Genomic DNA, 21,174 nt, shown 5'->3' on the forward strand with positions numbered 1-21,174 from the left:
CGGCCAGCAAAATGGTGTTTTTCCCGGGAATGCATGATTAATGAGGCAGGATTGGGACCATACGGCGTGAATAGTCGCCATTGTGGCCGGCGGGTAAAACGTTCTTTTTCCTACCTTTTACCGCACTTATTGCCAATCCGGGACAATTTCACCCAGTGTTTTATTTTACTTTCAAAGAGACTGGAAAGAACCTGTTGTGGCATTCTCTTTAAGCTTATATTCTATGTGAAATGTTCATTCTTTTAGATAAGTGGCGGACACAGAGCAGTCATCCTTCCCTGTGACATGTCCCTGCTCTATCTTTTGATTCACTTGTTTGACCTTTGGAACTTTTCATTCCTGATTTGTGTGATCTTTCCTCATTGTTTCTGGCCTTACTCCACAGGATCTTGAAAACGCTTTAAGTGCTCTGGAATATTAGTCGCTGACCTGAGAGCATTTCTGCTGTAGAAGGTCCCCCTTGCCATTGAATTAGGACTTGTTGAATCCTTCAAGTTTTTGCAGTGCTTCTTCACATGAAACCTTGCGACTATTGCTCCTGAACTTCCATTCTCATCAGGATATAACTCTCAGCATGTTGACATTTTCATTGTGACATTTGCATTTGTTCCTGTTCAGATTCCTTTAGCTGGAAGAGCTGACAATGCTGGGTTGTGGTGTAACCAGTCATTGGGAGCACAACTGGGCAGATTACACAGAATTACATAGAATTTACAACATAGGCCAGAATATTGCCGTTGGTGCGCGGGGCCGGGCCTGATACGCCGACGCGCGATGACCTCAGGTGTGTTTCCCGATGTCATCACGTGCCATTTAGATATTTTGTTCGGTGGGCGCGCGCTGGAGGCAGCTACGTGCCCGCCAAACTGTCAACGGCCTATGAAGGCCATTAAAAAAACCAATTAATGTTGTTTGCAACACTGCCCGTCCAACCTTAAGGTTGGCGGGCAGGCTAAGAGCCCAAGCGGCCTTCGCGTTTTTTAGGAAACCTCATCCACGAGCGGGATGAAAAGAATTTCCTAAATATAAAAACATGTCCCAGCTCATGTGACACAGTCAGATGAGGGGACAAATTTAAATAATTTTGTACTTTGCTTTTAACAAAGTTTTTTTTATCAACTTAATCTTCCTGAGGCAACTCCGAGCCTCGGGGAGATTGCTGCGCTCTTTCGCACGCATGCGCGAAAGAGCGCAGGCCCTGACTCTCCCTCCTCTTCCCGCCTGCACAGGGAGTGCTGAGTGCTACCGGCCGTGCATCACGCTGGGCAGGCCTTAATTGGCCCCCTTCCCACGTAAAATGGTGCACAGCCGATTACGGGCGGCGATCGGCCCCACTCCCGACTAGCCCGCCTGACATAGCTAAGTTTCTGGCCATGGAAACAGGGACAACTGGTCTCTGTTGGTGTTTATGCTTCACATGACCTATCTCGCACTCTATTGCACCAAACCCAATCAGGACTGTTGAATCAAGCCGAATCTGTTTTTGATACTTTTTGAGCACAGTTGACGCCGATGCTGCCAGACCTGCTGAGTTTTTCCAGGTATTTCTGTTTCTGTTTTTGTCTTGGATTTCCAGCATCTGCAGTCCTTTGCTTTTATCTCTTTTACACTTGGCCTGATTTTCTTTTCTATGGTCTTTGTGGTGTGTAAAAGGAGCTGCCAATGCTATTGCCTGTTTTTGCAGTACTATCCAAACTGAATTTCACCACCCAACGTGTTTGCCAGATCATTAAGACAACTTGAGTAAGAAGATATGAATGTGGAAAACGCACAAGAACAGCTAAATGAGGTGATTGGAATCACACCTGGCATTGCACCGATTATTCAAACAGACTGCTTTCAATCACCATGTTTATTGAATCCATTCACAGTGTGGTTTCAATAAGGAAGAGGAGACCAGCATTATATCCACAAAACCACATGCATGGGCAAGCATAAGAAGAAAATTACTATTTTTATTTAAGTATATGTAACAAGCTGGTTTAGAAGTACTAGTTAACATATAAAAGGCAATTTTATGACATACACTGCTAGTAAGGACCCTTGCCCATTTTGTGCACACATGGGGAATATTTTTCCGTTCATGGGATGTCAGCATAGCTTGCAACAACAGCATTCGATGCCTATCCCTAATTATTCTTAGAATGTGGAGGTAAGCCACCTCCTTGAACTGCTGCAGTCCATGTAGTGTTAAGTACACCCGCAGTGCTTTATTTTCATAGTGGCTTGATACAGCTGAGTGGCTTGCTAGGCCACTTCAGAGGGCAGTTAAGAGTCAACCACATTGCTGTGGGTCTGGAGTCATATGTAGGTCAGACCAGGTAAGGAAAGATTGCTTCACCTGACAGACATTAGTGAACCAAATTAGTTTTTAATTGTTGCCCAGATTTGTTGAATCGTTTACAAGACACACTCGAATTTCTAATATGTCCTGCTGGCTCACCTGCGAGGCTCACTTCTAGCAGCATGGATTTGTAAAACTACTCCATATGTTGCAAAATGTAGCCTTTGTATAATGATACAAAAAGACCAACAAGAACGACTTGTATTTATATAACATCTTTGATGAAAAAAAATCTAAATGTGCTTTACATGAATAAAGTTGGTTGCTGAATCAAGAAGGGAGAGCTAGTCAAAGGACAAAGATGAGTTTTGAAAAGGTCCTTAGAAGGTGGAGGGAGGGATGTAGAGTTTTGGGGCAGAGGTGGCTCTGCAAACAGTGATCTAAGGGAAAGAGAGGTTAGGTGAAGCTAGAGTTAATGGAGGGTGGTGAACGAGAGGCCCGCAGAGAGTGAACGTAAGAATGTAAGAAATAGGAGCAGGAATAAGCCATTCAGCCCTTTGAGCCTGCTTTGGCATTCAATGAGATCATGGCTGATCTTCTACTTCAACCCCACTTTCCTGCACTATCCCTGTATCACTTGATGCTTTTAATATACAGAAATCTATTGATCTCAGTCTTGAACATGCTCAGTGACTGAACCTCCACAGCCCTCTGGGGAAGAGAATTCCAAAGATTCACCACCCTCTGAATGAAGAAATTCCTCCTCATCTCAGTCTTAAATGACCTGCCCCTTATTCTTGTCACCCCAGCCAAGGGAAACGTTCTTCCTGCATCTACCCTGTCAAGCCCTGTAAGAATTTTGTATGTTTGAATGAAATCACCTCTCATTCTTCTAAACTCCAGAGAATAAAGGACCAGTTTATTTAATCTTTCCTCATAGGACAACTCCTCCATCCCAGAAATTAACTTAGTGAACCTTCCTTGTACTGTCTCTATGGCAATTATATCTTTTCTTCAGTGAGGAGATCTTAAACTGTCCACAATACTCCAGGTGAAGTCTTAACAAGGCTCTATATAATTGCAGTAAGATATCTTCACTCTGATACTCAAATCCTCTTTCAATAAAGGCCAACACACAATTTGCCTTCTTAATTGCTTGCTTTACCTGCATGTGGATTATAACGAGAGGTCTGAGGTAACAAATGCCTATGGTTTCAATGATGGAGCTGAAGTTGGGGGCAGAGGAGTGCAATGTTGCAGATATTGAAATAATTTTGTTGACGGATAGGGTAAAAGCTCAGCATTATAACTGGATGCCTAGATTACTAATGTTGTGCTTCAGCCCAAGAAAGTGGAGTCAGTGGGAAGGGAACACTTTGTAACTGGAGTAGAAGTGAATAGCTTCAATCTTCCCAAGGACAAAGTTATGGCTAGTCGAGGATGCCAATCAATCAGTATGATTTCACAGATGCCGTCAAGGGGACAGGAGAAGTGGTGGAGAGGTAGAGCTAAGTATCACCAGACTACATGTAACAGGTGATCCTGCGTTTTTTTTATTCATTTGTGGGATGTGGCTAGACCAGCATTTATCACCCATCCCTGATTGACTTTGTTCAGAGGGCATTTAAGAGTCAACCACATTGCTGTGGGTCTGGAGTGACATGGAGGCAAGACCAGGTAAGGACAGCAGATTTCCTTCCCTAAAGGGCATTAGTTTTTATGACAATTGGCAATGGTTTCATGGTTTTTTAAAAATTGAATTCAAATTTCACCATCTGCCATAGTGGGGTTTGAACCTAGATCCCCCTGGGTCTCTGGAATACTAGTCAGTGTCAATACTACTATGCCACCACCTTCCCCAGATGATGTTACTGATCGGCGGGGAAATGGGTGTAATTTCTGTCTGCACCCCCACCCCCATCCTATGGCCTGACAGCATTTCAGGGGTGCTAATTGGAGAGCAAGCCCAGGATTTCCAGCTATCCTGCCACTATTAGGCCCAGTGGGGGATCCAGAGTCTGCTGAGAGTAGGTGTGGGTTCTGAACTGGGTTTTCCGAAGTGAGATTAGTGACCAAAATTAATTGACCTGAGAAGGGATTGATTACCTCTGAATGCAGGCCTTGTTTCCCTGCAGGGAATAGTTAATATAAAGAGCACCAATTGATCACTTAAGGTCCTTGGGCTCATCACTGCTGATTTTTCATCAGCGGTCCCAAGGGGTCGCTTCTATTACACCTCTTCAGGTGCAGGTCATTGCAAGTACTAAAACATCGCTGCCCCTAGGATTTAGGACAAGGTCAATGCAGTCCCTCCCTTTTGCACTTCCAATGGCAATGTAGGATCTCAGCAATCACTGGCCTCAAGTTTTTTTAAACTCAAGTTTCTGGACAAATATTCCATGGCTGTGCAAGGATAGACAGATCAGTCAAAAACAAGACTGCACACTTCATAACTGAAAGCGTAGCAACCTGTTTTAAACAGGTTTGTGATTTGTTTTATAACTAATGACCAGACATCTAACTCTGAACATTCTCATGATGTGAACGAGACTGCATCCCAATAAGGCAAACACATTCTTCAGCAGCATAAGAAGTATGATGTGTTGCTACCATTTAAAGTGGCACATGCCAAACATGGTACGTGGTGAAATATGGAATATAGTACAAACTGCACTGACTTACTTGGCAAAAGAATTTGGTCTCTAATAACTTTATAAATAACTTTGAGCATGTCTAGATTGGCTGCCAGTGAAAATAAAGCAGGCTGCATGGATGCAAATGCTATTTATTTTCTTTTATCAAATGCGAAATATGGGGCTGAATTTAACAGGCCACTCACAGGAAGGAAAACAGGGCACAATGCCATTGGTGGCATGCCCACTGCTAGCCTGTGCACCCTTGCCCCACCATGATTTTATTAGCAGCAAGCGAGGCGTTGGGTAGGCTGCTTGCCCGTGGCCCAATTGAGGCTCTTAAGTGGGCAACTAATGCCCAATTAAAGACCTTATCCTGCCACTGCTCGGATCTCAAGGATGCCAGGAGAAGCCTGCACCCAATGTGTACCCTGGCAGATTTAACCCTGTGGGATGCTGATCAGCGAAAGGGGGTTGGCGGGGGCGATGCCCCCTTCCCGGGTTCCCTGTGTCAATCAGGGGCCACCCTCCACATTTGCCCTCCCCGCGTCCCCCCCTCTCCTCTCCCCTGAGCAATATGCCCCCCACCCCTCTCGCTGGGGCCTGCCAACCTGGGTCCCCTGAAATACCGGTAGTAGCCATTGGTCCAGGTGTGGCACAGAGCTGCTGGTTACCAATTAACCGGCAGCTCTAAGAGGCTGGACTTTGCCATGGAGATGGACGAAAGTCCCTTCTGATGCTAATTCAAGGGTTGTGGTCTGAAAAATTAAAGCAGGGCGAGCCAGACAATCGAAGGCAGGTTTGCCTCTGAAATTTATGCTGCGGTGCAGGGAGTCTGCCCTCACTATATAATCCAGCCGGTGAAGATTTTTAAAATACTGCACTAGGTTGGTGAGCAAAACAAAAACAGAATTACCTGGAAAAACTCAGCAGGTCTGGCAGCATCGGCGGAGAAGAAAAGAGTTGACGTTTCGACACCCCACCCCCCACCTTAAACCAGCTTATATTTCACCCCTTTCCTAATATTACTCAGTTCTGTTGAATGGTCATGAGGACTCGAAACGTCAACTCTTTTCTTCTCTGCCGATGCTGCCAGACCTGCTGAGTTTTTCCAGGTAATTCTGTTTTTGTTTTGGATTTCCAGCATCCGCAGTTTTTTGTTTTTATCTCTAGGTCGGTGAGCACTCCATCTAGTGGATCAAATAACATTGCAGCATTTCCTTCTATTGATGACCCATTTTGAGGGCAAAATTGGTCTACACCAACAGCCTAATACTGGCTCGTAGCAAATCAGCTGCTGATTTTTCACCGGAATCAATCTTCTTTCTACTGAAGATCACAAAACAATAGATCGTACTTTTTTCGAAGGTTTATTTCCTAGTCTCAATGTTGCTTTTGCTTGATTTGAAATTAAAAATCTTGCAATATTTTCCAAGTCAATGGAAAGTAAAAACTGGCACACTTTGCACTGCTGGCATGGAATAATTTCACCCCCTTTATATTTAGCAAGAGTCACAGTAATTTATAAAATGAATTGTTAAGATCTGATGTTGCATATCGTCATATGTATCCATGCAAAATAAAAATCATGCTTAACATGACTTCACAGAGCTTCTTTAGTTTCTAAGTTATTTTGTCATTAATTAAATTATTACATTTAATTTTAAAATTAGATTTAATTATTTAATAATTAAATTATTTGAATTTTTAAAATATTATTAAATTGTTCATTATTTAGCTCCTAAATCAGTTTGAATTTACAGAGGATCTAAAATCACCCTAAGTGATCGAATGTGAAAGTTCCAGCACATTTGCTGAAAATTATTTTCTTCAAAACTTACAGAAGGCATTGGCTCATTTATTTGAATTTGGCTCCTCTAAAATAGTAGAGATGAAATTCAGACAAAGGCATTAAGTAGTTGTACATTAGTATCCAAAACATAATTCCAGTGCCATCAACATTAAATATAAATCATACTGTTCCATTCCGTGAATTGCAGTGGTAAGACATGTGTTGCTCTTTCCCTATGCATTTAAAGTACTTATTTTGCACATTAAATTTTGTTCTTTCACACTTCTTTGAGCTATTAAGTTTAAATCGGAAGCTGAACAGTGCATTGAATCTTTCACCGGGAATTTTCTCAAGGTTTCCCACAATTGGTTGCCGCAACTTCGACGGAATGTCAATGGAAACTCCTGTTGAGAATTTCCTTAGGGTTTCTCCCGCTTTCCTGCTGTAATGTGGGTGAATGCAACGTGTGGTGCACATTTGCTGTCGGTGCTTAGTGCCTGAGTAATCATCTTGGGATTTGTTATCTGACGTGGAGGTCATTCCTTTGTTTGTTCTATCTTTCTGTCTCCTCTGTCTCAATCAGTAAACAGCAAAATTAACTTGTTATTTTTATCTATGTAAATGAAATTTCGATAAGGAATTAACAGATGGGAAAAGCTAATGTATGATTTAGATGATGATGCATTATTGACACTAGTCAGTCATGTGTTAGGCTCTCTCTCTCTCGCTCTCTCTCGAGTCAAGCTGAAGAGCTACGTGTAACCTGTTTAGAAGTAGTACTAATACATATGTGTTAAGCAGATACCAGAGTATGCCTTTAGTCTGTCTAAGAACTAAGTCCTACACTTAGAGTCCAAGACAGAAGGACCCAATCTCAGAACAGGACAGCGATGGAGACTTCAATGCAAAAAGCACATTGGAGTTAGTGATGGGACCACAGAGTGAAGAAACCTTCGAAAGCAGCTTGAGAAATTTCGGCAGTAGAAAAAGGCCCACTGGAGAAAGGTAATGGTGACCATACCTAGTGAGCAGTCCATGCCCTTGCCCTGCCCATTTGACTGCCTTGAGGGCCCATAGAGAGGCCAGCAGTGGGAGTTATCGAGCAACATCAGGCCTTCATGAGAAAGAGCCAAAGCTCCAAGTTAGTTCCTTTCCTTATGCAGTAGGTCCAGTAGCAGACGATGTTCTCTTAGGGTAGGGTGTGCAGGAGTCCACCACAGATTTTGACTCCATTGCAAAAGCCTTTAACACCTAGTTTAGCCCGAAGCAAGATTTAGTCATTGAAAGAGCACATTTTAACCAGCACTTGCAATGACCTTGGGAATCAATTTTATTATTCCTAACCAACCTATATCGCCTAGCTAGTCCTTGCAGATACAGGGCACTGATGGCTGAGCTAATCTGTGATCACATAGCTGTGGGTGTTTGGAGCAAGAAACTCTCCAGCTTTCTGCAGATCAAGGATGATCTTACATTGAATCAAGCGGTCCAGTATGGTGACAGGCTGAACTTAAAGCATTTAATCGGGCTATAATTCATGGTGACACCAAGGTTTCACACGACGCCGTAGATTGGGTAGGCCCTTGGGCAGTGGCCCCACCCATGCAAAAGCCTGTCTGCAGTCTAATGGCATAGCGGAGAATAATGTCAAGATTGTCAAATGACTCTTCTCCAAATGCGAAGACACTGGTCAGTCAGAGTTTTTAGCTCTGGTAGGTTGATGCAGGTGTAGGTACAAGTCCTGCACAAGAGATTTCAGAGTTGTAGGTGCAAGATTGCTTCCTATGGTGGAACACTCCTATGGTCTAGATAATTAACTGAGGAAGACATTTGGGTGCTTGTAGGCACGAGGCAACATCATCAGTATTATTAGAATGGGAATGTTAAATGCACTTCAAGAAATATACTCTGATGATACAGTGCTGATGAAACTCCCTAACCAGAGTGTCTGGAACATGCAAACATATGGTGGGTCCGAGAAGTTACAATGTGTAAGTTGGACACTCATTGTCAGTTAATTTATGCTGACAACTCAGCTGTGAGCAAAACTCAGGAGATTGAGGAGTTTTTCTGAAATGCAGGTACCCAATGGTCCTCTGAACTGTCTGCCGTCTTCAAAGAAAGAAACAGCTGCAACACCTGAAACGCCTGGTAGTCAGCCACCAATTGATGATCTGGAGAAAAGCGTCAGCCTCACCTTGAATGAAGTGCATTTTGTTTTTTTTTTGGTGCCTGCTTATGATTGTATGCTTTGTTTCGGTTAAATTTCTGAGTTCCTCTATCTGTGTGTATTTTTTTGCATTTGTTTGCTAGTGTTAGAGAGCTATTGACACAGTGAAAACCTCGGTTACCCTGAGAAGGCAGGGAATAGAAAACCCTGAGGTGATACACCTGTATTGGGGGATTTTGCAAATCTTCCACCAAGGTTACAACAGTTGATCGGGAGAGCCTCAGAAGAAATTTCTGGTGTTACCTTTTAACAGATTTCAGTCTGACATGAGCCACAGAACCAAGAATAAAATGATGAAGCCACAAAGCTTTATTTGTCAACAGTGGTTTCCTTTTCTCACTAAAATTAATGAACAGGGGAAATGTGGCAATTATATTTTCTTTTAAATCTGCAGATGTTATAAAATCCATCTTCAAAATTTCCTGACTGGTTGCCTGTACAATAATGTTGAAATGAAAGTTTTCAGCAAAAATATCAATTACAGGACTTAATAGTTTCCACAGTTCATGTTTTCAGTGACAAAAATAGAATGATGATATGCTTGTAGCGTTGCAGAATAGTTGCAAGGATGCTGCAAAATATAATTAGCCAGTCTGTGAAATAAAGCAATAATACTGGCCTTTGCTGCTGGAGAATTATTCTGTGGAGGTGTGCGGTCACAAACACTTCTTCATCTATCTTTTGCTTTGTTTTTTTTTTCTCATTGATACTTACAGGTTCAGAGTTTCATGAGGGGCTGGCTATGCAGAAGGAAATGGAAGACGATTGTTCAGGACTACATTTGCTCCCCACATGCAGAGAGTATGAGGAAAAGGAACCAAATCGTCTTCAACATGGTGGAAGCAGAGTCAGAGTATGTGCAACAATTGTACATCCTGGTCAACTGCTTTCTCAGGCCCCTGCGGATGGCTGCCAGCTCAAAGAAACCCCCTATCAGTCATGATGATGTCAGCAGCATTTTTCTCAACAGGTATTTAGCAAAGGATACGTGTCATCATGGGAATGCTTGTTTGTACCCAATCAGAAATTCTACTTAATTTTGCTGAATAACTTTTGGAATAGGTACCTTCTCTTAAATGTTATCACATATTTACAAGAACAAGCAACCTCTTAAGTATTTAATTGTATCAATGTCCAGTAACAGCTCCATTTACCCACAGGCTGCTTTGATTATCTGCTAGGCTTTTCACAGAATAAAGCCTTGCTTGAGGATTATGAACTGAAATTTCTAGAGTGGGGCTCAAACCCACAACCTTCTGATTTAGAGATTAGCAAGCTTATCCACTGAGCCAAGGCTAACATCTAAAAGCCAAGTGTTAATAATGAGTTTACATAAAACCTTAATAAGCTAGAGCACAAGTATTGGGCTCTGCACAATAGGAAGTATATGGAGTCTCAGAGGGTACAGCAAAGATTTATTAGAATGCTGGTATGAGAAAATATTAATATGAAGAAAGACTTGAAAAATAGTTTTTTTCATTAGAACAGCAGACATTATGGGACAATATGGCAGAAATGTTTAAAAGTATGGAAGACTAGGAGAGGATAGTTAAAAGCAGACTCTCTCCAGTAGTTGAGGAATACACAAGGAGGAATTTATAGATACAAGACTTACTAGAAGAGATTTAGAATGGAGGAAATGCAGTGAGTGCAAAATTCACTTCTAAGATTAGGTTGTCAACATTCAAGATTAGATTGGGAATGAAGTAAAAGGGTGTGAGGGATCTGGGAATATTCGTGTGGAGGGTAAATGCTGAAGCTGATTGGTTGAGCAGTATGGCCTATTTCTATAATCCTTAGATATTTTTATAGAAGACAGATCCAGATCGTGTTTGACTAACCTAATTGAATTTTTTGATGAAGTAACAGAGAAGGTTGATGAAAGGAATGCAGTGGATGTTGTCTATATAGATTTTAAGAATTTGTTTTACAAAGTAACACAAATGGCTGATTAAAAAAATTGAGGCTCATGGAATAAGAAGGTAAGTGTCAGCTTGGATAAAAAAAATGACTTAAGGACAAAAAACAATGGTGAATTTTCAGACAGGAGATATAACTTTGATATTGGAATACAGAGTAAAATTTCAAAATTAGCTAATGATGCCAACTTGGAGGTGTGACAAAAAATGAGAATGATACCAAAGGACTGCAACGGGACACATAGATAGGCTACCAGAATGGGCAGTCAAGTGGCAGGTGGAATGTAATACAGAGAAGAATGAGATGATGCATTTGACAGAAGGGTCAGGCTTATATAGGCTTAATGGCACATTTCTAAAGAGTGTAGAGGGACAAAGGAACCTGGGGGTTCATGTGCTTGAATCTTTGAAGGTTGCAGAAAATATTGAGAGAGTAGTTGGTTGAGCATTTGGGATCTGAGACATCATAAGTAAAAAATGCAGGGATGTTATGTTGAACCTTTATAAAGCTCTGGTTGGGTCATAACTAGGGTTTTGCATCCAGTTCTCATCACCACACTTTAGGAAGGCTGTGAGTATGTAAAGGAAATTTATTAGAGTCGTTTCAGAAATGAGCGATTGGCTGGCGAATATTTTGCTCATTTATCTTCAAAACTCATGTACTTTATTAGTAATTGTAAGGTTTTATCAGTTGTAGTAATGTTTGCTCAGGTTATTGGGAGTAGCACGGTTTATTAATTTTAAATTAAGAAAAATAAATTAATAACGCATAATAAAGATGGCAGGGCAGGCAACATGTTGCGACTGCAGAATGTGGGAGTTCCTGTATGCTGGCATGTTCCAGGTCAAACGTGTCTGCAGCAAGTGCCTGTGGCTTGAGGAGCTTTGGCTCAGAGCCATTAAGCCGCAGACAGTGTGATGCACCAGGACAGGGGACAGTTACCTGGACACTTTGTAGCAGAAGGCAGTCACACCCCTTAGGATGAGATCTTCTGATTTGGTCAGTAGTCAGGGACAGAAGGGTGTGACTGCAAGTGAGGCAGTTATGGGGACCCAACAGGTAGAAGTGGAGGAGCATCAGCCCTTGCAATTGTCCAGCAGCCTGTATGGATGCATGTGGTAGCTGCAGGGTGGATGAGCAAATTGACCATGGCACTCTGCTACAGGAAGCCATTCAAGCAGGGGGAGTTAATAGGAATGTAGTGGTCGTAGGGGACTATGTAGTCAGGGGGATAAACACTGTTCTCTGCAGTTGAGAGCGGGTTCGGGACTTCTGCTCTGGGCTGGAGAGGAACTCGCATTTGGAGAGGAAAGATCCAGTGGTCATGGTCCATGTATGTACCAACCACACACTGTCCCTTCGACTGAGCACTTACCGGCCAATCAACTTACTAGCTCCCTGTGATGTCACGGTTGCTTTTTTGCCTTTTTCCCCGGACTGCAGCTTCCTGGGCTGCAGCTGAAACATTGAAACAGCGCACTGCTCAGCCCCCAACTGTCTCCTGCAGGTCTGCTCTGCTCCGCTCTGACACCGAGCACGATACCCAAGGTACCCAAACTACCATCTAGAAGGACAAGAACAGCAGTTACATGGGAACCTCCCATACATGGGAACACCATGACCTGGAAGTTCCCCTCCAAGTCACTCACCATCCTGACTTGGAAATATATCGCCGTTCCTTCACTGTCGCTGGGCCAAAATCCTGGAACTCCCTCCCTAACACCACATGGACTGCAGCAGTTCAAGAAGACAGGTCACCACTACCTTCTCAAGGGCAATTAGGGATGGGCAATAAATGCTGGTCTAGCCAGAGATGCCCACATCCCATAAATGAATTAAAAAAAATAAAGAAGACAAGGCAAGAGAGCGAAGTAGGAATAAGGGAAATGATGATCAGAATGTGGCAGGAAGGGGCAGAATGTACAAATCTAAGAGTGCCCTAGCAGATAAGGCTAGAGGTTGCAAAACTAGCAAAAAGACAAAACTAAATGTTCTGTATCTGAATGCATGTAGCATTCATAACAAAAGAGAGATATTAACAGCACAACTAGAAATAAATATGTGTGATCTGATAGCCACTGCAGTGACATAGCTGCAGGATGACGCAGTCTGGGACCTGAATATTTAAGGGTACGTGACATTTAGGAAGGACAGAGAGCTAGGAAAATGTAGCTCTGTTAATTAAAGATAACATTAGTACTATAGAGAGAGATGACCTTAGTTCTGTAGATCAAGATGTAGAATCAGTTTGAGTAGAGATGAGAAATAGTAACGGTAAGAAATCACTTATGGGACTGGTTTAAAGCCCCCCCCCCCCACCCGCAACAGTAACTATACTGTAGGATGCAGTATACAGGAAGAAATAATGCAAACTTATGAGAAAGTTAATCATGAATGATTTTAATCTATGTTTAGATTGCATGAATCAGATTGGCAAAGATAGCCTGGATGATGAGTCCATACAGTGTTTTTGGGACAATTTCTTAGACCAGTATGTTCTAGCACCAATTAGAGTGCAGGCTATACTAGATCTGGTATTGTGCAATGAGACAGGATTAATTAATGACCTCATAGTGAGGGTGCCACTAGGTAGCAGTGATCATAAAATCATTGAATTTCATATTCAATCTGAGGGAGAGAGAGGAGTGGATATAAGACTAGTGTTTTAAACCTAAATAAGTGCAATTATGAGGGCATGAAGACAGAGCTGGCCAACGTGAACTGGGAAATTAGATTAAGGGATAGATCAGTAGAGATGCAGTGGCAGACATTTAAGGAGATACTTCAGAATACTCAGAAAGATACATTCCAGTAAGAAAGAAAGATTCCAAGGGAAGGATGCATTATCTGTGACTAACTAAGGAAGTTAAAGATAATATCAAATTGAAAGAAAAATCATATAATTCTGCAAAGATGAGTGGCAGGTCAGAAGATTGGACAGAATATATAGAACAGCAAAGAATAACTAAAAGATTAATAAGGAGGCAGAAATTTGAGTATGATAGAAAGCCATCAATAAATATAAAAATGGAGAGTAAAAGTTTCTCCAGGTGTTTAAAAAGGAAAAGAGTGAGTAAATTGAGCATTGGTCCTGAGAGTGAGTCTGGAGAATTAATAATAGGAAATAAGGAAATGGCAGATAATTGAACAGATATTTTATGTCTGTCTTCACTGTAGGGGATACAGATAACATGCTATAAATAATTGTGAATCAGGAGGTGAAAGGGAAGGAGGAACTTAAAACAATCACAACCATCAGAGAAAGAGCATTGACAAAATTATTAGAACTAAAAGCTGACAAGTTCCCAGATCCTGATAGACTTCACCCTAGAGTTTTAAAACACGTGGTTGCTGAGATAGTAGATGCATTGGTTTTAATTTTCCAGATTCTGGAAAGTTCCCATCAGATTGGAAAATAATGATTGTGATTTCTCTATTCAAGAAAGGAGGGAGATGGAAAGCTGGAAATAACAGGCCTGTTAGTTTATCATCTGTTGTAGGGAAATTGCTGGAACCTATTCTTAAGGAGGTTATAGTGGGGCAGTTAGAAAATCTCATTGCAATCAGGCAGAGTCAACATGGTTTTGTGAAATGGAAATCACGTTTGACTAATTTATTAGAATTCTTTGAGGAAGTAACAAACAACACGTATAAAGGGGAACCTGTGGGTGTGCTGTACTTAGATTTCCAGAAGACATTTGACAAGGTGCCACATCAAAGGTTACTATGCAAATAAGAGCTCATGGTGTAGGGGGGTAACTTATTAGCATGGATAGAGGATTTGTTAGCTAACAGGAAATAGAAAGTAGACAGAAATGGGCCATTTTTGGATTGAAAAGATGTTGACAGGGATCAGTGTTGGGGTCTCAACTATTTACAATTTATATCAATGACCTGGATGAAGGTGAATATGCTGATGACACAAAGTTAAGTAGGAAAGTAAGCTGTGAAGAGGACATAAGGAGTCTGCAAAGGGACATAGGTAGTTAAGTGAATGGGCAAAAATTTGGCAGATGGTGGATGATGTGGGAAAATGTGAACTTGTGCACTTGACATTTTGTTACATTCCTGTTAGGGACTATTAAAGAAGACCAACTGAAAGGGATCATTTAAAGAAAAATTCTGAATACCCAGCAATTAACCGACACAAAGTTTCACGTTTTTTTAACTAAACAGACTTTATTGTATTAAAGCAAAATTAAACAAAGCAAGTGCTACTAGCTTAACACCATAGCTTATAAGGTCTTACGCTATAAACTCAGTTCTACTTTTTACTTTCTCCCAAGAGTTTCCTTATATTATGAAATTTTGAAGATACATTCACATTTCCTGATACCAACCCAAAAAGTATTCCACAGACCTCTGGAATTTTCTCTAATTCTCCTTAATATTCCAGCTATTCATCGAGGTATGAATTACATGTGGAACCTTCATTTGCTTTTGGCTAAACAATCCTCCAAGTTTGTTTCAAGACCTCATGCCATTAGATTCTTCAGCTCCTTCTCCTGGCTTTGGACATACATAAACTGTTTTTTCCAGTCTGCTCCCATAGCTTCTATATAGCTCTTTTACAACTAACTATTAAAGCTGAATGCTTTCTGCCACAAAGCTCTGTGAGGACCACAGTAGATTTCTTTCAATAGCTGCAAGCTCAGGCAAATCTTCTAGCTGCTTTTCCCTCCTGAAATTCAAACTGAGATTCAGCCCATCCACCTTCCATGAGGTGAACGATGAAGAAAGCATTTTCTCTGCTTGAAGTACAAGCTTAACTAACTCAGGCCTGCTGTGGTTCTCTCAATCTGGTGAGATACAGTCTATCCCACAGCAAAACTGCAATTGTCTCTGTCAGTTCCCCAAACTGAACTGCCTGCTTATGTCAGCAAACACACACAGATAAATTAAACAACTGAACCTTCTAACCAGGGCTCCATCTTGAATCATTGGCCAGAATTTTTCGGTCCTGTTGGCATCGGGTGAGGGAGGACAATATGGCAAGAAGGCCAAAAATCGGCTTTACGCCGTCGTGAAACCAGTTTGTGATCATCCGCTCCACCCGTCAACGCACATCGGGAACATAATTTTAATACATTTGCATCTAATTATAAGCCCCACTCGCCGGAATCATCCCCTATGTCAAATTTACTGCATTTGGCGACGTGAATTCAGAATGGCGTGCTTCAGGACTGCCTTCAAAAAGCCTGCACCTGATGTCCTGAACTTTGAGTGGAACTCAGAGGTGAGTGTGCACAACCTTGCGCAGTGCTTGTGAGCATCGCCTGTAGGACATCAAGTCAGAGGCACTGTGCATATATGGGACACATAAGCAAGTCACTTTCATGGCTGGTTTTCAATGCAGTGCTGGGGTGTGGGTTCCAGTTTGGGCCAGGCTGGGGGTGGCTGGGGTGGGGAGACAGCACAAATAGATTGAAAGAAATGCTCAAGCAAATGCTGGGGGGGGTAGTGGGTGGTGGGGAGGGGGCCTGAGGGAAGCTGCCATGCACTTGGAAAAGCTTGTCAAAAGTGAGCATTCTTCCGCAGCTGAGACTGTTCAGCTGCAGCTCCATTGATGTGCTTGGAGTCGGGCCTCTGAAGATTTTCTGCCCAGTCAAGCAATGCAAAAGCATGAAAGTGCCACCAAATGCTGCAGGACATTTCACTCCTCGGGTGCAGATTGCAAATTACTGTGCATTTTAGTGGGCAGCAGAGCAATTGGCCGACTGGGCAAGCTGGACAATCCCCTTGCGAAAGATGGCCATGGTGCAGTCACTGGTGGAGGCGCTCACAGCCCCTTGCAATGTCTTTATTAAGCTTTGGACCAGTATCGATTATGGTTCAAGCTAACAGTGCAGCCTCGCAGTGTAGGTTAAGAGAATGCCTATGCCTGAGCTGAGAGCACAGCATGCAGTCCAGTGGCTGAAGCTGCTGCCAATTAGTCAAGTGGAGTGGGGTGGGGTTTGGACAGCCAATGAGTGCACTACACGCTGACCACCCAAGTGGTGGCCAGCACTCTCTGGGATGCATTAGGAGGCCTTCAGACTTAACCAAGAGAGGTTCTTAGTACACCCATGCTAGCCCACACGTCTCTCTCTCTCTTTGATCCTGCAGGAGGAGAACATCAGGATCATGGAGTCTGGTGATTTAACGGTATACTTCATGGCTTACAGAGACCAGAGAAGAAGAAGAAGAAGAGAACGGTGGAGGTGCCTGGCTCAGCAAAGGGAGGAGTACAATCCTCAAGATGAAAGGGTGACAGGGCCTGCTGCGCACGCAACTGAAGATCCACAGTGAACCATCGCTCGGAGGCACCACGCTACCCAGGGTTTATAGACAGTGCTTGTCGTTCTTGCAGATGACTGAGAACCAGTTGCCAATGACTACGCATGTCTAGGGAACTAATCAGTCAGATATGCCGCAATGCATCATTTGGCGCCATGAGGACATGGAGGGCATCCACTGTCAGTGGTGTGAAAGTGATTGTGGTGCTTAATTTTTGTTCCAGGGCCCCACAGGTGACCTGTGTGGGATCCCACAAGTCTCCAAGCACAAGTGTATCCAAGAGGTCACCGGTGAAGGCACAGAAGGATCAGGAAAGCCAAGAAGCATGAGCACTGGGATTTGCTCAGATCTCTGGTTTCCCACAGGTGCAGGGTGCCATTGACTGCACTCATGTGGCGGTCAGATCTCCACGGCAACAAGCAGCCAACTACGTCAACCACAAAGGCTACCACTCACTGAATGTTCAGCTGGTCTGCGACCACCACAAATGCATCCTACAGGCCTGCGCACGATTCTCAGGGAGCGTCCATGACTCCTACATCCTTAGTCAGTCTCAGATCCCTGACATCTTCCAGGGTCCAGAGAGGCTGCAGGGTTGCCTCCTCGGGCACAAGAACTACCCACAGAGGACGTGGCTGATGACACATGTCCGGTGGCCTCAGCCTGCAGCAGAGCAACAGTATGACATGACTCATGCTGCGACCCGGACGTTGGTGGAGCAAACAATAGGCATTTTGAAATGAGGTTCCGGTGCATCAGGTCCAGTGGAACACTGCAATACAGTCCACTGAGGGTTTCACGCATCGTCGTTGCTTGTGCGCGCTCCACAACCTGGAGCTGTAATGAACAACTCCAGCCTATCCAACCTTTCCTCATAGCTCAGACCCTCCAGCCCAGGCAGCATCCTGGTAAAAATCTCCTCTGCACCCTCTCCAGTGCAATCGCATCCTTCCCATAATGTGGTGACCAGAACTGCACGCAGTACTCCAGTTGTGACCTAACCAGCGTTTTATACAGCTCCAGCATAACCTCCCTGCTCTTGTATTCTATGCATCGGCTAATAAAGGCAAGTATCCCATATGCCTTCTTAACCACCTTATCTACCTGCCCTGCTATCTTCAGGGATCTGTGGATATGCACACCAAGGTCCCTCTGATATTCAGTATTTTCCAGGCTTCTACCATTCATAGTGTAATGCCTTGCCTTATAGCCCTCTCCAAGTGCATTATCTCACACTTTTCCGGGTTGAATTCCATTTGCCACTGCTCTGCCCACATTGCCAGTCCATTGATATCCACCTGCAGTTTACAGCTATCCTCCTCACTATTTACAGCCCTACCAATTTTCGTGTTATCCACAAACTTCTTGAACATACCCCCTACATTTAAGTCCACATCGATTACGTCATCCTTTTCCATTGTGAAGACCGACGCAAAGTATCCATTGAGGACTGTACCCACATCTTCCGGGTCTACACACAGATTACCTCTATGGTCCCTAATTGGCCCTACTCTTTCCCTAGTTATCCTCTTGCCCTTTTTTTAATTTAAAAAACCCCTTTGGGTTCTCCTTTATTCAACCCACCAATGCTTTCTCATGCATTCTCAGCTTTCTTAATTTCCTTTTTAAGCTCCCCCCTGCACTTTTTACACTCCTCTAGTGACTCTGCTGTATTGATCCCTCAGTATCTGCCATAAGCTTCTCTGTTTTTCTTAATCCTAACCTTTATGTCCCTTGACATCCAGGGTTCTCTGGGTTTGGACCCTCCCTTTATCTTTAAGGGAACATATTTGCCCTATACTCTTGCTATTTGCTCCTTGGATGTCTCCCGCTGCTCTGACACAGTTTTCTGCAAGTAGCTGCTCCCTGTCCACTTGGGCCAAATCGTATCGCATCTTAGTAAAATTAGCCTTTCCCCAGTTTAGAACTTTTATTCTCTGCTCAACTTTATCCTTTCCCATAACTCAGTTAGATTTAGGATAGTAATGGTCACTATCTCCAAAATGGTCCCCTACTGATATGCCTTCCACCTTCCCAGGCTCATTTCCAAACTGCCCCCTCCCTTGTTGGGCTTTCTACGTACTGGCTAAAAAAGTTCTCCTGGATGCAACTTGAGAATTTTGTTCTCTACCTTGCACACTAAAACTACGCCGGTTAATATTTGGATAGTTAAAATCCACTACTATTACTGCCTTATTATTCTTACACTTCCCTGAAATTTGATTACACATTTGATCCTCTACCTCTCCTTGACTGTTTGGGGGCCTATAGTACACACCCAACAGCGTGTTTGCCCCTTTTGTGTTTTTTACTTCTACCCATATGGCCTCATTTGATGATCCTTCCAAGATATCACCCCTCCTCACTGCTATAATTGAATTGATTCAATATTGCGACCCCCCCTCCCCTTCTATCCCTCTCCATCTTGTCTGAATACCCTATAACCAGGAATGTTGAGCTGCCGATCCTGCCCATCTTTTAGTCAAGTCTCGGTCAAAGCTATGATATCACACTCCCACATGCCTATCTGTGCCCTCAGCTCATCTGTCTTATTCCTCAGGCTCCTTGCATTAAAATATACTCCATTTAGCCTTGCTAAACTCACTTCATTCTTATCTAGCCTATGTTTCCTCTGCCTTCCAGACTCACTCACTAGCGTTTTAATTTCTAATTCCATCTCAGCTTCTCCCCACTCTGAACTACTTTTCAGGATCCCAACCCCCTGCTAGTTTAGTTTAAATCCGTCCCAACAGCATTAGCGAACCTCCCCGCGAGGATGGTGGTCTCATTGGACCATTACTTTGGTCCGAAGGTTACAGACTGCACATGGAAAAGGCCCTGGACTGAAACACCTGCTTTTAGCTTGTCCAGGAACCAAGGTTTCACATCTGAGTGACATGAACACTGCTCATCATTACAAGGAGCCATAAGTAGGGAGACATTCTTGGGAGTTTATTCACAATATTGAACATTAAGTACAAGTGATTAATGACCGTGCCCAGGCTGTGCAGCTACAGCTTCTTAATCTTCCTAACCCTGCTGCTACATCTTGGTGCTCCCCGGACACCCACAGCGTGGAGCCTGCTGACTGCTACACCCTGTCCGTGATGACCTTGATGTGCGTCCTCTGGAAGGCCGAGCTCTAGAGGGCCCCGGCCTGATTTTGGAGTCCTGCTTTGTGGCAGTGGCACCCTCTTGGGCCTGTGGAGCTGGAGCTGCTGGGGTTACAGGAAGAGGGGATTCGGATGTGCCAGACACTCCTGGAGTCACCAGGGTGGATGGCCCCGGGGGGGTGCACCGGCCGATCCTCCTCCCTATGGGTGCCCGAGGGCCCCTGGCTGACTCCTTGAGGTGAAGGGGAAGCTGGAGCGAGATCGAGCTGGTCCACTCCTCTCTCGCATTGACATTGTTGGAGGCCAACTATGGCGTCAGCGATGGAGTTGAAACTGCGCAGCAGTGCAGGAGTGACATCCTGGACCAAGGTCTCCATGGCGGCTGCCATCCTACCAGTGTTGACCTCGGTGCGTTGACACGTCAGCACTGATTCCTCCATCGTGCCTTGCAATTTGAGGAGTTCAGCGGACAACCCTTCCTGATGTCCCGAGCTTGCCTTTGCAGCTCCAGCATCTGAGGTATTACCGAGCACTGAGGCTTCTCATCTGACTTGGATTCAGCAGATTTCTGGCCTCCAGCAGTCCTCTGAGTCCTGAAAACCTGGGAAGTCCCTGCCACTGCCTGTTGTGGATCACACAATGTGATGTGCTCACCAGATTATGACCTCGAGGCTACTCTAGAACTAGGGTCCCACCGAGGTGTGTGTATCTGCACTGGTGGGCGCTGTGATGAGTTTTCAATTGGGGTGTCATCAGATTCTTTTTCCAAGGTGTCTCCATGGCTTGAGTGGAGGACCTGGCTCATGGTCCTCCTTGGCTGCTTCCCAGATGTACCTGCAAAAGCATGGAGAGATAATTAGTGCATGGCAGGGCGATGTTGCACTGCTGGGCCCTCATTTGGTTGAGCACTGCCGACCTCAGCGTCA

At 43.7% G+C, this 21,174-nt stretch overlaps 1 protein-coding gene across 1 annotated transcript in view; it reads left to right on the forward strand.

The window, feature by feature from the left end:
• Positions 1 to 21,174, forward strand: part of rasgrf2b (Ras protein-specific guanine nucleotide-releasing factor 2b) — a 266,898-nt gene that overhangs the window by 93,036 nt on the left and 152,688 nt on the right. Inside the window, exon 5 of the mRNA XM_078564491.1 lies at positions 9,656 to 9,909. Within this exon, the coding sequence (XP_078420617.1) occupies positions 9,656 to 9,909 (254 nt within the window). The remainder of the gene's footprint in view (positions 1 to 9,655; positions 9,910 to 21,174) is intronic.

Source organism: Cetorhinus maximus, chromosome 2 (genome assembly GCF_964194155.1).
Source record: "Cetorhinus maximus chromosome 2, sCetMax3.hap1.1, whole genome shotgun sequence".
NCBI classification, from domain to species: Eukaryota; Metazoa; Chordata; class Chondrichthyes; order Lamniformes; family Cetorhinidae; genus Cetorhinus; species Cetorhinus maximus.